We start from the raw sequence: 17,497 nt of genomic DNA, 5'->3' as shown, positions 1-17,497 counted from the left end.
GACTGAGGCATTGCAATGCTGAGCGGCACAGCGCCTTGCTTTTAGGCACCTAGAAAATCACAAGAACACACTGTGATCCACAAAGCCAAGTTAGGCACGTAGGCTCCCATACAATGAATGGGGAGAGACAGGCAATTTAGACTGCGATCCACAAAACACAGAACGCTAGACAAGGAGCCGCCTATGCTGGCCAATGGGAGGTGCTGGTGAGAGGAGTGTGGGCTGAGCCCTGCCTCTCTCTTGAAGATAGGTGCCTATCTCTGCTTGGCATTTCATGAACAGGAACCAGCTGCCTGGAGTCAGGTGGCTTAGGCACCCAAGGTATTTTTTGCAGGAATTAGGTAGACGTCTGCCTCGCTCCACACAAAATAGTGGAGAGGAGAAGGCTGTTGGGTGCCCACCTTATCACTTTTAGCCCAGTGGTTAGGGCACTCACCTGGCATGTGGGTAACCAGAGTTCAATTCCCTCCTCTCTGCCACAGGGGGGGAGAAAAGGATTTGAACAGGGATCTCCCACTGCTCTAACCACTGAGCTTTGGGATATTCTGATGGTGAGGAAAAAGAAGAACAGGAGTACTTGTGGCACCTTAGAGACTAACAAATTTATTAGAGCATAAGCTTTCGTGGACTACAGCCCACTTCTTCGGATGCATATAGAATGGAACATATATTGAGGAGATATATATACACACATACAGAGAGCATAAACAGGTGGGAGTTGTCTTACCAACTCTGAGAGGCCAATTAATTAAGAGAAAAAAAACTTCTGAAGTGATAATCAAGCTAGCCCAGTACAGACAGTTTGATAATAAGTGTGAGAATACTTACAAGGGGAGATAGAGTCAATGTTTGTAATGGCTCAGCCATTCCCAGTCCTTATTCAAACCGGAGTTGATTGTGTCTAGTTTGCATATCAATTCTAGCTCAGCAGTCTCTCTTTGGAGTCTGTTTTTGAAGTTTTTCTGTTGTAATATAGCCACCCGCAGGTCTGTCACTGAATGACCAGACAGGTTAAAGTGTTCTCCCACTGGTTTTTGAGTATTTTGATTCCTGATGTCAGATTTGTGTCCATTAATTCTTTTGCGTAGAGACTGTCCGGTTTGGCCAATGTACATGGCAGAGGGGCATTGCTGGCACATGATGGCATATATCACATTGGTAGATGTGCAGGTGAACGAGCCCCTGATGGTATGGCTGATGTGATTAGGCCCTATGATGATGTCACTTGAATCGATATGTGGACAGAGTTGGCATCGGGCTTTGTTACAAGGATAGGTTCCTGGGTTAGTGGTTTTGTTCAGTGATGTGTGGTTGCTGGTGAGTATTTGCTTTAGGTTGGGGGGTTGTCTGTAAGCGAGGACAGGTCTGTCTCCCAAGATCTGTGAGAGTAAAGGATCATCTTTCAGGATAGGTTGTAGATCTCTGATGGTGAGGGGCTCCCTCAGTCTCTTCTGTTGAAGCTGATCCACCATGGACAAATAATGAGAGTGACTGGAACAGGGGAGCTGGATCCAGGTTCTCCCACCTCCCAGGTAGATGCCCTAAGCACTGGGCTACAGAGTAAGTCTCTCTTTCTTACCTAATGACTATTTAGGTATTATCAACATTAGAACAGTCATTGGGGAAGTGGAGGAGGGTGAGAGAAAGAGACAGAATCTGTAGTCCACTGGTTAGGGCAGCCCTCGCCTCCAGACACATGTGGGAGATGCTGGGTCCAGTCCCCCTGCTCTGATTTAGGTGCTTAAATCTGGGATTTAGGCACCTAAGTACCTTTGTGGATCTGAGGCTTAATTGCTCTGTGCCTTAGTTTCTTCCCGTCTATAACATGGGGAATAACAACTGCTTCTCAGAATAACTGGCTTGCAGGGACGACTTCATTAATGATTATGAAATACAAGCTCTAGAAATACAAGTACTGTTGTTATTACTATTTTATTTCATAGGGTACCACTAACTTGAGCAATATTCACAAGTCTGTTTCGAAGAGCTGGGATAGTTTTTGAAGCCAAAGGAAGCAATCAGACCCGTCTATGGTGTTTTCAGGTTGTTGTCTGTAGATGCCAAGGGCCTTGTCATTTCACACTGTTTAAAATTTAAGCAGTGTCACTGGTAGTTGGCACTGGACCAGTTCTCAGTCTGGTAAAGGTCAGCAGATGAAATGCTGCACAGAGCACTTACCTCATGGCTATGCAAACAGCAGCTCCTGGCTGGAAAGCTGATACTGTTTGAATCTTCTTGCAAGACAAGTGAAATATGATTAGAAGCACAGGTGCAATTTTACCTTGCATTTAGCTTCACAAAGTGTACAGCAGGGCATGGCGTGTGTCTAGAGCTATGCAGGCTTCTTCTGCAATGAGGATCTGCTTCGCTGAACACTTTCTGGTGTTAACCCTTTGGCTGCTGCCTTCACAAGGTGGGTGTGTTTGCAGTAACTTTACATAGAATCTCAATTGAAATTAATACAATGTTGTCAGCTGGTACCAAATTAAATTTAAATTAGAGAGCAAAGGGGCTAATAAGCCAGGACAGTTATTAGCTATGCCAATCCTCTCCACTTGGGATCTTTTAGCCTAGGGGAACATATTTTTTGTTAATGAAGGTTCAATGTAAAATAATTGGTATAAGGGCCTTTTCCAGTTAAAAAGAAACCAAAATTAACTCACTGCACTTGAAAACATTTCCTTTATTTTTATAGCACATAGTACACGCTTAACACGCTGTGCAAGAAATCAGCAAAAATCATTTTGAATAAATATTTACACTCTTAGTATACACATATATACAGAGAAAGAGAGAGAGAGAGTGAGTATATTCACACCTATATAATACATATAAACTCTGGGTTACTTTACAGCAGTAAAAAAATCTTACAAAAGTTATAAAACAGTTCGTTGCCAGGAATGTTGGATTTATGTGCAATTACAAGCATTGGCCAAAAATATACTGTAACAAAACTATGGCCACGTCGGCTGTCAGTATTGTCACTATACTGCACATCATGGCCACTCAGAACCTCATGCAGCAACAAGACTAAGAACATAAGTATGGCCATACTGGGTCAGACCAATGGTCCGTCTAGCCCAGTATCCTGACTTCTGACTGTGGGGTGCCAGATACTTCAGAGGGAGTGAACAGAAGAGGGCAATTACCGAGTTGTCCAGTCCCAACTTCTGGCAGTCAGCGGCTTAGGGACACCCAGAGCTCAGGATTGTTTCCCTGACCATCTTGGCTGAAGAGCCATTGATGGACCTATTTTCCATGACTTTATCTAATTCGTTTTTGAACCCAGTTATATTTTGGCCTTCACAACATCCCCAGCCAATAGGGTGACCAGATGTCCCGATTTTATAGGGACAATCTCGATTTTGGGGGCTTTTTCTTATATAGGCACCTATTACCCCCCCTCCCCCACCCCTTGTCCTGATTTTTTACACTTGCTATCTGGTCACCCTACCTGCCAATGAGTTGCACAGGTTGACTGTGTTGTATGAAGTACTTCCTTATGTTTGTTTTAAACCTCCTGCCTATTAATTTCATTGGGTGACCCTTGGTTCTCATGTTATGTGAAGAGGTAAATAACATTTCCTTATTCGCTTTCTCCACACCATTCATGATTTTATAGACCTCTATCATATCCCCATTTGTCATGTCTTTTCTAAGATGTACATTCCCAGTCTTTTTAACCTCTCCTCATATGGAAGCTGTTCCATATCCTAATCATATTTGCTGCCCGTACTTTTTCCAATTCTAATACATCTTTATTTGAGATGAGGTGACCAAACCTGTATGCAGTATTCAAGGTGTGGGCGTACCATGGATTTATATATTGGCATTATGATATTTTCTGTCTTATTACCTATCCCTTTCCAAACGGTTCCTAACATTGTTAGCTTTTTTGACTGCAGCTGCAGATGTTTTCAGAGAACTACCCACAATGACTCCAACATCTTCTTGAGCTAATTTAGACCCCATCATTTTGTATGTATAGTTGGGATTATGTTTACATTGAATTTCATCTGCCATTTTGTTGCCCAGTCACCCAGTTTAGTGAGATCCTTTTGTGACTCTTTGCTTTGGACTTAACTATCTTGAGTAATTTTGTATCATCTGCAACTTTGCCATCTCATTGTTCACCCTCTTTTCCAGATAATTTATGAACATGTTGAACAGCAGTGGCCCCAATACAGATCCTTGGGGACTCCGCTATTTACCTCTCTCTATTGTGAAAACTGACTGTTTATTCCTACCCTTTGTTTCCTGTCTTTTAATTAGTTACTGATCCATGAGAGGACCTTCCCTCTTACCCCTTGACTAGAACATAGACTCCTGTTGTCCAAATGCTCAGTACCCCTTCTACATAAGCTAAAAGAGAATCTCTTAGCTATAAGTAGTATAGGTTCTATGACACACAGTTGAGCAATTCAGATTCTATCTAATAGAGGGTAGTAGTATAATACACACTAGTCAGATCATTACAACATATTCAGGCCAGCTCCAAAATTCTGCATAAGCGGTGTGTGTTTACATTTGCCAGGGAGTTTCCTCCCTAATGTCCAAGAGAGTGCTAGGAAAGCCCTTGAGTTAACATGTCAGCACATGCATCACATCCTCAAGGGTATGTGGTTTTCAAGACAAGAGGCCTTATTGGGCTTTCTAGCCAGTTAGCACATACACTATGCTGCTTCTACCAGGACATGCATTGCTCCTGGTGAGTGGACTAGCAAAGTGCTCTTCCAGATCACTGGATTCCTGGACATTCTCTGCCAGCAGAAATCTTTTTGCAGAGGATATATCTACCATCAACTTTTCGCCTCCTTGATGTGCTATTAATCTTGGGCTAGGGCAGGACATGGTACTTGGAAAACATAAGTAAACACTTTTTGATAAACCTGCCATTTGTATAATATCGATGACAGGAAATTTTAACATAAGGCCTTAAGTGAGAGAGGAAATGAAATTACTTAGTAATAACGGAAAGGAATACAGGCAAGTCTCATCTTACGCGGGGGTTCCGTTCCGCGGTTAGTGCGTAAAGCGAAACCGCGTATAGTCAAAATTACATTGAGTTGAATGGCGGGCGGAATCGCCCGCACTACAAGTACAGTATTAAAATTGTTATTTTTCTCTTTTTTTGTTTTGTTTTTGCCGACTGCATAAAGCTGAAATCGCACATGTTAAATGCGCGTAAGATGCGACAGACCTGTAAATGCTATTATTGAGGTCTTTCACCTTGTCGTTGGTAGAGAATGGCACTGTTTCAGTGTATTAAAAAGAAGATGGAGGAAGGCTGTCTTGTGGTTAAGGCACTGGATTGGGACTCAAGTGGTCATGATCCCATTCTCAGCTTTTCCACAGACTTCCTATGAGATCTTCTACAAGTCATTTAATCTCTCTGTGCCTCAGTTCCTCCTCTGTAAAACTGGTGTGTGAGGATAAAAATCATTTGTGTATGTGAAATGCTCAGATACCATAGTGTTGAGAACCAGAGAAAAATCTATAAATAAAGGGTAGGATTTTACAGGGTTCCATCCTGTCCCCCCGGATTTTACATTATCCAAATCACATTTGGAAAGAGGTCCAGTATTAGTTAAAAAGCTGCATACTAGTATAAAGGGGACCCTAATCCTTTGATCAAAGCTGAAAAAATACTGAACCTATATCTCAGTGGTTGCTCTTACAACCTAGTATTAACTAATGATCAATATCTTAGATTAGGAATGTGTTACAAAGAGCTAACAAGCTTTTGTGTCAAAACCTAGAGGTCCAATAGTCTGAAAATACCCAATTGTTTTAAAAAATATACATATTGCGAAGGATTTTGGATGAAAGCCGTGGAGCCTTGGATCCAAAGGAGTTGCTATTTCACGTTGACGTTGGAGCTGCCTACCAATATCCTCTAGCTGCTTGACAGTTAGGGCCCAATCCAACTGCCATTTAAGTCAACAGGGATCCTTCCAGAATCTTTAGTGGAAGTGGGATAAATCCTGTCTTAATTCATGGATCAAAAGGAGAACAGACCTTCCTGTGGGAGAATAGGATTCTCCCATATATACTGTAAAATGTGCAGTCGTGTATGTGCTCTAGTATTTATAAAATGGCTGATTAGGTATTACAATGTTTCTCTAAGAAGGATTAAGGTGGTTGTTCTGGGAACTAGAAGTGATGAGATTACACAATGGTTAAACATATGTCATAAGATCAAAACCTCTCTGCAGGAGGAATGTATCTTATTCTGTTTTTTAAAAAACAATTTTATTTTTTAACTGGACTTGATTTTATTCCCTGCCTGCCCATGAAACACATAGGGTAAAGTCCTGACTTCACTTAGTCAGTGGGAGTTTTGCCATTGATTCCAATGGGGATAGGACTTCATCCTTAGCAGGAAAATGCAGGATTGTGGGTTTGATTTAAAACAGAAGCTTTGAACACCTCTGAATAAATGTCATATCACCTAATGTTAATTTCTGCACCTTTGTGACCATTTTAGTTAAACAGTGCAACAAAAGATTTGGCAGCAAGACCCTGTCTTTATAAAATAGTACTGATCTGACCTGTGTCTTTCCAATATTTTATTGTTTCTGGTGCTAAATTTAAGTCTTTTAGTAAAATTGTAAAACACCATGAAAGAGAGAAGCAGTTGCCAAGCTCCCTGCTGATATTTAATTAGGAAGTCATAGCCAATTTGGGTTTGCAGGTGCAATTATATTGTACTTATTCCTCTTTGATATGGTCTGAAGCCATACTTTGGAGCCTGGGACTAAGATATTTAATCACACGAAGGTCCTCTGCCTTGAGCCATACCATCCATCTTCCAAGCAGATTGTATCGTCACTCCCTGTGGAGCCCCTGGCCGACGATGTAGAGTTCAGGGTGAGAAGCAGACCTGCTGGATCCCTTGAACTCAGAGAAGCATGTGCTGTTCCAGGAATCACCCTCCTTTCTAGGGCTCTCCTCCATGCTGCAGATAGAAAAGAAGATTAAGAAAAGAGGATAATGAATCATATCCTTTTTAAAAATGCTAAGGAGAGCATGTTAACCCGTTAAAACGAAATGCAGCAAGGCATTCTGCAAAGCCTTCCTCCAATTCAGCTGTTTAGTACAGTACAGGTTTTCTTTCTGGTCCCTGTTTCCTGATGCCAAGTGCATTGTAGTCTCCTCTCCCTGAAACTCTGTTTGGAGCCAAACATTATAATATTTGATCGCCTGAAAGCCACTGTGATGTGTTTGAATGTACAGATGGGCAAATAGATTCACTTACAGTAAGAGAAAGGCCTGAGCTACAAAGCTGGGATCCAGATCCCACAAAAGGGAAGTTTCTATCTATCTTATCCTAGGTACTTATAAGACCCTCTCCCCATTATTGTAGTAACTGATTGCCTCATAATCTTTAATGATGTTTAACCTCTATACAGCTGGAATTACTATCCTGATTTTACACAGGGGGAACTGAGGCACAGGGAGGCTAAGTGACTTGTACAAGGTCACATGGGAGGTCTGTGGTGAAGCAGGGACTTAAACCTAGGACTCCTGTATCCTAGGCTAATGCTCTAATCACTGGATTGTCCTGCCTCTCTGTTGTGGTGGAACTAGTGCTAGAATGGTACTGGATGAATAGATTTAGCCACGTATATAAATAGAGGATTATGCATGAAGTTCTCATCCAGACTTCCCCAAAATCTGGGAGGATTCATATTCAAGGTTTTGCTTTTGGTCCTGTGTCACTGAATCAGTTCCTCTTCTTTTCTCTGAAGTGAATGAAATCCAAATAGCTTTTATTTTAAGCTTCCTTCCATCTCAGCTGTGGGGGAGGGCTTTAATCTGAGAGCAACAGTACAACTGAAATACTATTTTTTACTATACACACATGCAGACAAATCCTGTTAAGGATTAACAGGATTTGCCTGAGCAAAGTGTCATGCGAGGTATGCCTTGAAAACGTGCCAACCAGCGTTGATTGTTACCCAAAGGCCAGGCTCAGAAAAGAGCAAAGTAGCTCTGTACATCTACCTATCCAAACAGCATCTAGTTGTCGTGGCTAGGATACTGAAACCTAAACCCATGGCTCTTGGAACTTATAAAGTAACAGTAGCTGTGCAGAGCTCTAGCTGCAGCTCTAATCGGGGCTAGTGACATGTTTAAGATCTTTTATCTGGATACCCTGCAGAGCTTTAAATGGGAAGTTTATACGCTTGGAGAGAGGACATTCACAGTTTTCTAGTGCAACACTGAGAGTGCAGGAAAACTAGCAAAGTTTCATATAAGACTGACCTACAATTTACAGGGCCCAAAGCTATTGATGCTCAGAATGCAATGGTGTAGAGGTAAAAAAAGAAGTGGGTAAACTAATCTAAGCTAAACTCCACATTCCCCAAATGAAAAGTGGGTAAACTCCATTTATCTGTATTAATCCTCATCTATACTACTGGCAGAATGTGATGAAAACTACCTCTCCCTCTGGTCCTGCTGCTGAACAGGGAAACTGGGCTGCTGAGATGAATTGCTGGGTCACCCCAGGATCCCACATGGTTGTTTGTATTTGCTTATGCCTAGGGCCAAGCCTGGCAGCCTAACTATAGCAGTCTGTTTCCCAGCAAAAGGACAATTACCAGAGTGCGGGGAAATGGAAGGAAAAATCCCCAAAGATGCATAGAGGTCTCAGAAATGGGGTAAATCATTGATTCTCCAACGCTTGTGTGTGGACTACTTCATAAGAGAGAAATCTTGTGGATCCACCTCGCCCTCTCCTCCCTAGTTCTCCAACTAATTAGTGACAGCAACCTCTAATAATCTAAAATATCTTTTCCCAACATAATAACATTGTGATTTTAATGTCCTACGGGCTCTCCAGGACAAGAGGCATGCTCTTACTGGAAAACTGAGGCTCTCTTCTTTCTGACAGTGTCAAGTTCCCCCATTTCTGTCTCTCTAGGGTCTCAAGATTTCACACATTAAACCTGTTGCGGGTCCAGCACTTTACTGTCTGTCTGGGCATCAGGACAATGTAATTCTGGGAAGAAAAAAAATACATTGTTCTGGAGGAGGGAAAGGAGGAACATTTTTGTGGCATGTTGTTTCACTATAGAAACTGGCAATATGTAGCTGCCTTAAGGCTTTGGAATGTGAGAATATTATATATCCACTGAAATGTCTAATGGTTGAATGATTAACCCTTAGGCCCTTGTAAAACACCTGAGGTTTGATCAGTTTCCTAAATTCAGTGTGGTCAGTTCCTTGTGGTTAATAATGAGCTGGTAGGGAGTGCTATACTGAAGAAGACAGAGTTTCTACTTGCTGAGAGGCAGGCTGGGTCAGGACTCTTGCTTACAGTGAGCTCCAGGTAGCTCCACTTCCCCCTGGAAAGTAACCCCTGTTCTGGTCTGCACTCCCGATGTGTCCTGCCTCCCTCTGCTGCCACTTCCTGTCCCTTCTCACTGGCTGGCAGCCATCACAGGAGGTAGCTGTGCACATCAGGAGGCCATCCAGGTGTGGAGAGGAACTGACAGATCCCAGAATAGGTCCATGCAGAGAAGTAGGCTGGCAGCAAGAACAAGTCAGCCTGGTGGGAGAAGGCCACTGCTGGTTCTCATCAGAGAGAGGGTGGCCAGGGGTGTAGAAGGGCCCATGTTAGGCTTGGTGAGGAGAGGAAATGGAAGGTGGAGGGAATGGAAAGGAGAGGGTTAAAAGAGATTTGCCCTCAGCTGGGCCTGCAATATGAAGTTCACATCTGGATCTGAACTCCCCCAGAATTTGAGGGTGTTGGGATCCAGGGTATGGTGCAGGCAGATGCCTAGTACTGACATTTGAAGGGGAAATATTCTGATTTTTTTCTTCTGTTCAGGGAATGAAATGAGAAGCTGAGGCAGCCTTGTATGGCTAGTGAGCTCTGAGGAGAGTGATGAATCAGCACGTACTGTACTGTTAACGAAAACGTTAGGGCTATGAATCAGTATCTGTGCCTCAGCATGCCGAGGCTCTGATCAGTGGAACCCGTTATATTTCAGTATCCTAGACCTAGAGCATGAAGTGCTGGTTCTATAGGCAGTGATACTGGGTATTTCAATGGTTTAGGTAATATTCAGTGGGCAGATTCCTAAAACATCTGGCATCTGTCTGTCACCATGCATGCTATTATGGCTCTGATATGTATATTATGACATTCAAAGCAGTGTCTATAAAGCTGGGGCTGGGCAATTTATTTTATTTATTTTAAACCTATAAAAAACATTGCATCTTAAATCAGTCCAAGCTGTAAATAATGGGCCACTCTCACCCTGGTATATATCTGTAGTAACTCAGTGGAATTACTCTGGATATACATCGGTATAAACGGAGAGCTGAATTTATGTCAATAAATATTTCATTCTCCCAAAATGACTAAAGAAATTGATAGATATCCCAAAGAGTCACAAAATATAAAATATTTCATGAAAAGGATGATTTTTTTATGGTTTAGTGCAGTGTCTTTTTATATTACCATTTGTGTTGCAACAAACTGTAACACATAGATAATATGCATTGCTGAAGCAGAAATTAACTAACAATTTATAACAGGCTGCTTTTAAAATTCATCTATAAAACTGCCAGCACTTTCTTCTCATGAGGTTTGACATAAAACCTTTTTGAAAACATTTTAGCCAACAGACATTCGTATAGACAATGCTGATTTCACACTGCACATAAAAAAAAAAGTATCCTTTAGGAGATAAAATTTGCTTAGAAGTCACAGAGTAGAATGTATAATAAAACAGAGTGCAGGATGCAAAACAATTAGCATTTGCGGAAGGTTTTGTCTTTGTTTTATTTTGGTAATGATAACCTGGGATATACTGTCATTCACAGTACAGGAGAGAAGTTGGGGCTGACTCTGTTTTTCTGGGATCTATTTAGATTTAGTTGCTGAGCTCATTCCTGTACTGATGACATAGTTGTACACACACACAAAATGTGGAGCATAATTGCAAATATTTATTCAAGTGAGTAGTCCAACTGACTTCAGCAGGACTGCTTACATGAGTAAAACACTACTTGCATGAGAGGCTCTTAATTCTTTTGTGTATCTTAAAGCTTAATTAGCTTAAGGTACTAAGATGGGAAAAAATAGAACAACATTTTGCCCTTACGTGCCATTTAATGATTGCAAAATATTTTGCCAAAAATATATTGAGTATCATAGCCCCTCTTGTGATTTCAGATAGAGGTATACTCACTTTGTGGTTGAGTAAATTAAAGAGTAGGGAGATTAAAGGCCAAATTTTTCAAAAGTGGCCACAGATTATGGGTGACTCAACTGTTGCATGCCCATCATGTGACCCTTAGGACCTGATTTTTTTCAGAAGAGCTGAGCAATCAGAGTTCCAAGTCCTTGGCAGCCACAGGTGCCTTGTGCCTTTGAAAACCAGGCTCAAATTGTGCACCCATCAACTGAGTCACCCATAATCAGGGACCAGTTTTGACAAATTAGATCTACATAATTAGCTCAAGGCCTCAAGTAAGAATTTTATAAATAGAGCTTCACAATTTAAGAGGTCCCTGCCTGCAAATTACCTGTGCTTACTGCTTTGAAATATTTAAACACAGAATTCAACTGGGGAACTGGCTAGCTCAGGGACTGATAATAGGTTGCCAATTCAAATCCAACCTAAGGCATTAGTAATCTAAAGCTGGTACCATCTGAGGGTTATTTCATATCTTTTGTGAATTGAATCTGGTGATCTGCTGTAGTACACTTCCAAATGGCATTCATTATTACCCTGCTTGCCAGTCTCAGCAGACAGAACAAACAGGCTTGAATGACCTATGCAGAGTGACCTATCTTCTCCACCCTGACAGATGGTCTATTTAGGTCTTGGTTAAAGCAATATTGGTGGGGATGGTGGATGTTTGCATTGCTATTCTGCACATAAATAGGACAGTTTTAACTGTACTAAGCTCTCATCAAAAACTGAAAAAAACAACAAAGCATAAAATACAACCCAAAGCGCTTGACTTAAAGTAGAATGTGTCTCACCTTGCTTGGTTAAGTAGAGGTTCACTGCCAGCTGAGACAGGAGCTGGAAGTCGAAGGTAAACTCCTGGTCTGCGGTCAGAGAAACTTCTCTTTATGAAAGGCTGAGGGTTGGCAGCACTCAGAGCCATCCTCCTCTGCTGATCCCCACACTGCCTGAGCAGCATGCTGTTTTTCTGGGCAAAAGCTGAAACTTCAGGCTGGCCTGCAACCTCTGTAGTGCAGTTGCTAGGTGGTGATGGAGGCGTGGCTTCAAATAAAGAAGGAGTTGCTGGGCAAAATATTGAACGTGCATTACTGACAACCTTTGGTGGAGAAAGCTGTTGCTCATCACCAGAATCCAAACTATTTTGTAGTACTTTGTGTGACCGTGATGGAGACGCTGGTGGAGAAGGGGTGGTGCAGAATGGAGGTGGACTTGCCTCTCTGCGCTGAGCTGGTGGGCTTGACAACTTCCGCTGAACTGGTGGGCTTTGTTTGCGCCCCACTGGAGGGCTAGGCAGTTTTCGTTGGTTTGGTGAAGAAGGCAGCTTCTTTTGCATTGGAGGGCTTGATACTCTGGGGTTAGCTGGAGGACTAGGTTGCCTGCGAGTAGGAGGAAAGTGGTTAAAAGTCTGCAGGATGTGTCTGGGATATGCAGGTGGACTTGAGAGTCGTTTCTCGGTGGGTGGAGAAGAAGGGGGTGTTCTTGTTGGGGAGATTCTTCTGACAAAAGCTGGACTTTTCTCATTTCTCCCGAGTGAATCAGGATAAATTTGCTTTTGGTTTTGCACTGATGCTAAATTTGTGTCAGTTTCTTTACTTTCTGAGCAGTTTCTGTTCTGTTTTGAAACTCCACTGGGATCTTGAAGAGGTATTATTTTATGCGATTGCTTATACAAATCTGCAGCCTCTTTCATTTCATTGTCCCTTTGGGATGCTAATTTACCCTCTTGGCTGTGGATGAACATGTTGGTAGAATTCAGCTCCAATGAATATTTTCTAAATTTGGAGTCCGACCCAGTGTTTCTTAGTACTTTACTGGCAATCATGTTGGGACTGTTGATATTTTTACTTGGTAAAAAGTCAATGGAATGTAGAGAGGCTTTTATCTTTGGAGAAATGTGCATTCTCTTTGTAGCATGAAGCTCTGTTTTGGCAGGCTTTTTGGCAATGTCTGAAGAGTTTCCTTCCATTATTGTACTTTCTTCAGACTCAGATAAGTCAAAAGAACTGTCCATTAGCATTTCAGGAGGTGGTGGTGGCAGGTTCTCCAAGTCTTCATCAGTTTCCTCATTTGTGTCACTTCTGCTTAATTCTGCAACAGGCGGAAAGGCAGTTGGAAAGTTGCAGTGGGATGCATTTGTGTTTGGAAGGTTTATGTCTCCTATTGGTGAAACACGATGCTTGTGAATTAAAGGTGCCAGGGCTCTCTGAAGGGGAATGGTGGGAGGAATCACTGGAACTCCAAACTTTCTAATGCATTTTATTGGTCCTAAAGTTCTTAAATGTATAGGTTTCACAAGGCCTTTGGAAGGACTAAAAGTTTCAATAAGTTTCTTGACAGATTTCCGAGGGGCGCAGCCACCGCTATTTAATTTCTCTATCCCAGGTGGCTCATTTTCTTTCCTGTATGATAAATCCTGTGTGGATGCGGTGGCTTTTATAGGCTTCCTTCCCCTTCTCTCATCTGGATGACTGACAGTGTTTTGCTCGGATTTATGTAAAGGGACCTTATCCTGATTAGGCAATATGCTGAAGTTTTTAGAGAGGGATGCCTTCAGTTTGTTGGTAGAAGATCTGGGTGTAACATGTTCAGTGTCCTGCAAGTAAGCTGCTGCTCTTGGCTTCAGGATCTCCTGCTTGCCATCTGTTTCTTTGTTCCCATTAAGCATATAAAATGTTTCTAATCTTTTGTTGAGATCTTTTTGGGTCCTTTGAAGTTCTAAAAGGGTTGGGTCTTCTGCACGGCTCCTGAGGGATTCCTCTGACCTGGACCTTCTTTGTTTAACTAAGGTTTTCTGGCTACCACTTGCTGTACTGGGTCTTGCTGTTAGGGCTGCTTTTCCACCTTCATCTTCTGTCCACTCCTTTCGTCCACATTTAGCTGGGACAAACTTGATTTTTTCACTGATCGCATCTTTCATCTTCAGTATCATCTCCTCATTCTCTGGATTTTCTATTCTTTTGATGGATGGCCTCCTTGTTTTATCTGTTACTGCAGGTGAAGACATTGGCCTTCTGGGCAGGGCATTCTTCCCCATTTCTGATAGACTTATATTATCATTGTCATCCTCCTCTAGGGTACTCTCTTCCTCTTCATTTGCAGAAGGAGAATCTATTGATTCGCAGTCTTTGAAATCTTTACCATCCTGGGCGGCATCAGACTGGAGGGAATTAAAAGAGGGACTTTTGATCACATTTGAACATTGGAGCCTGGTGGAAATATTTTCTGGTGTTGCCCCAAGGGAAGAAGTTGTTCCTTTGCTGTGTACAGATGGGTAAAATATATCCTTAAAATGCCTTTCAAGTGCACAGTCATGGGATCTAGTTGTAACAGACAATGTGCCATTACACAGATGTTCTCCTGGTATTCTGTTGTGTTTCTGAGATGGATGATCATGTGCACAAGAATCGCAGCTTGTTTGCCTTCCAAGTTTATCTAGGGAATTGAACTCTTTGATAGATTCATTGTCTGCACCAATACCACTGTCTTCTGAATACAGAGCCCTATCATCAGCATGGGCCTGAGAGGAGACCACTGCAGAGGCTTCGAGCAATTTTATTGCCCTTAGCAGGCGTTCATCAAAGCCTTGTTTTGCTTTAAGTTTTTCTTCCAAGTTGCTGGCTGCAGACTGTAAGTAGCTCCATGTCTCCTGCAGGGCACTGGAGGTCAGGGAAGCCACTGTTCCGTTTAGCAGCTGCATTTTGTTGACTGTATACTGCAATAACTGCTGCAACAGATCTGGCTGCTCTTTTGGATCCCCTTTTCCAGCTGGCCAAGCCAGATTTCCTCCCACCTCTTTGAGGAGCTCTTCCCCATCACTGGCAATTTCTTCCAAGAGCTGGTTGATTTCATCAAAGCGGAACACTAGAAAGCTCACCATCTGCTGTAAAAGCAGCTGAGTTTGTGTAGCCTGATTGGCCATACATAGGATAGCTTCGTATTTGGAGAGGTTGGGATTTAGGTAGGCATAAGCATTTTGATGAGCCTTAACAAGCTGATCTGGGAAATCCACCTTTTTCTCAGTCTTGCATATAGGTGGAGTGGATTTTTCTTTGGGTTTGCAAAGACGACCCTGTTTTGCTGGTTTATGGCTTTTTTGCTTCTTCCCTTTCTTTGGGGTTTGCTTTGTATTGCTTTCATTCTTGTTGTCCCAAGTGAAAGTTGTTGCCTCTGATTCGCAGGAGCTTTGCTTTTTGATCTGTATGTCTTCTGCTAGATGTTTTTGAGACTCTATCAGTTCAGACATGGCTATTTCAGCCTCTGTGGCTGTCCTCTCAATTTTCTTCTCTTCCTCATGAATCTCGGAAAGAGAGAGATCCTCAGATGACAAATGGAAGTTAACATTTTTGATCAGCTCTGATGTTTTCTCCTCCCTTTCCAGCTGGTGATCTTTCCCCAGAGACCCTCTCTGACAGAACTTGTCAATATCATAACAAGAGGAGCCTTTGACCAGCAATGGAATTGAAAATGCTTCGTCTCCAGGATCGACAGGCAGGATTCCTTTGGGTTTATTCAAAGGATTAGTTCCAGTTTTTGCAACATGGTTAGCAATCTCACTGTGGGAAGGTGTACAGCCCATCCTGTCTCTCTGCCTGGCTTTATTTTCTGTTAAAAATATCCAGATGATCAGGGAAAGAATAGAAGACAATAAAACTTACTGTTTCATCCTGTATTGGAACATTTCATTTTTCTCCCAAGGTTTCATCAAGAATTCTCCTAGTTTTGTAGATAGCCTTGTTAATTACAATTAACTTTTCCTACTTCCCAGGATCCTGTCTTAAAAGAGCTACACGTTGTCCCGTTATATTTTGTTTCCTTTAAGGAGTTCTTCTACTGGAAACAAATCATGTGAAAGCTGTGTTGGGTTAGAGCTAGTGGATTAAGAGGACTCATGTACTTGTTTCTGTCTTGACAGATGTCATGTATAAATAAGATCTTAAGCTCATTAGCTTAATCCGGCATCAGCACACATGCTGCGTTTGTAACGGAAAACTTTTTAAAAATACTGTATTGGGAGGCAAATTTGTATTGATGTACTGCAATAGATAGCTTCTTTCCCTCCACTCTTTCTCCCCTCCCAAATGTCCCCCCCCCAAAAAAAACCCTCTACAAATGGAACTTTGAAATCCAAAGGAAGAGATTGTTTCAGGCAATTTCTAGAAGAAACACATTTTAACGGGGGGAAATGCCAATGCACAGCCCTTTGCAAGGAGGAAGGGTGACTTTGACAGAATACAGAAGAGCTAGGAGGCACAAGACATAGAATCAAAGAGGTTACAGTTGAGATGCCTATTAGGTCATCTCATCCAGAAATTTTCAATATGCTTCCACCTGCAAGTCCCGAACCATTCACTATTTCCTACTGTGACCTCCAAAACAAACTATTTTTTTCTCGAATGAACTTTCCAGGAATCCTTTTTTGCTATTTCAACTAGTCCCTCAACCTAAAATACTTCACAATAATCAAATATTTTAATTAATTTGGCAGATATGGCCAAAGATAGCATTGACATTAAGTGCATATACAAAGGAGAATTTAAAATTAAAAATATATATTTAGAAGTATAATTTATGTGTTCTTACTGAAGTGTACATGCCACAATGCTCAATATTCACAATGACCCCACAAGATAGCAGCATTGCAAACTTCAAGCTTTCAAAAATTATGAGTCAGGCCCAAACAATCAGGAGGTTGGCTTAAAAATTATGAGATCTTGAAAAATTAAGAAATTTGGGGATCTTTTAATTTATCTTCCAGTGTCTGAGCCTTTAGGGATCAATTTTTCAATTTTTTCTTTGCAATCATGATGGCTAGAAACTTATTTATTTTTTTTTTTTTTTGGTAAGTGAAGCCTGAGATTCTCATAATCACATTACTCCAAGAGCCAAGGCTTTAAGGAAAATAAACAAACAAGCAAAACCAAATTTCAATATTGGGCTAGAAACACGAGGCCCAATTCTGCATCCCAGCTGAGAACTATTGATCAGACCATCTCCCAGGCCCCAATACAGGACTGTTCCCTTTTCATTTGTTGATACAATTACAAATAAAATAAAATAAAAAAAACTCCTCGAACTAACAACCAACCACCGTCGCCGCCCCTAGACAAACACCAACAATCCATTTCTTAAAGAGAAATCAAAAAAAGAAAGAAGGAATTAAAACTCTGCAATAAAACAGCAGATAGTTTAATTTTTAAAAAATGACTTCTCAAGGGTGCTCTGTAAAAGATAATGTAGAAAGAAAATTCTCCCCAAGCAAAATCTCTCCTTATGTTATTAAGACT

The 17,497-nt window shown here is 41.6% G+C and overlaps 2 protein-coding genes across 3 annotated transcripts in view; one reads left to right on the top strand and one right to left on the bottom strand.

Annotated features, from left to right (window-relative positions):
- The first annotated feature begins 2,200 nt into the window (after window positions 1-2,200).
- Window positions 2,201-17,497, top strand: part of CLIP4 (CAP-Gly domain containing linker protein family member 4) — a 75,364-nt gene continuing 60,067 nt past the window's right edge. For both annotated transcript variants that reach the window (XM_054022044.1, XM_054022049.1), the window contains exon 1: window positions 2,201-2,413. The gene's annotated coding sequence lies outside the window, so the exon portion shown is untranslated. The remainder of the gene's footprint in view (window positions 2,414-17,497) is intronic.
- On the bottom strand, window positions 6,110-15,789 carry PCARE (photoreceptor cilium actin regulator). The gene is made up of 2 exons (XM_054022042.1): window positions 12,008-15,789; window positions 6,110-6,958 (listed from the first exon to the last, which is right to left on the bottom strand). The coding sequence occupies exons 1-2, from the start codon at window positions 15,787-15,789 to the stop codon at window positions 6,829-6,831; spliced, it is 3,912 nt and encodes a 1,303-aa protein (XP_053878017.1). The 3' UTR covers window positions 6,110-6,828.

This window comes from Malaclemys terrapin, chromosome 3, assembly GCF_027887155.1.
Source record: "Malaclemys terrapin pileata isolate rMalTer1 chromosome 3, rMalTer1.hap1, whole genome shotgun sequence".
Classification (NCBI taxonomy): domain Eukaryota; kingdom Metazoa; phylum Chordata; order Testudines; family Emydidae; genus Malaclemys; species Malaclemys terrapin.
The sequence above is the reverse complement of the archived record's forward strand: the minus strand, read 5'-3'. Positions and strand labels throughout refer to the sequence as shown.

Bases quoted from the DNA above. Each gene is read 5' to 3' on its own strand.
- PCARE (XM_054022042.1), bottom strand. From the start codon at position 15,789: ATGGGCTGTACACCTTCCCACAGTGAGATTGCTAACCATGTTGCAAAA. The intron at 6,959-12,007 runs GTGAGACACATT...TTCTATCTGCAG, and splicing joins CCTCTACTTAACCAAGCAAG to CATGGAGGAGAGCCCTAGAA.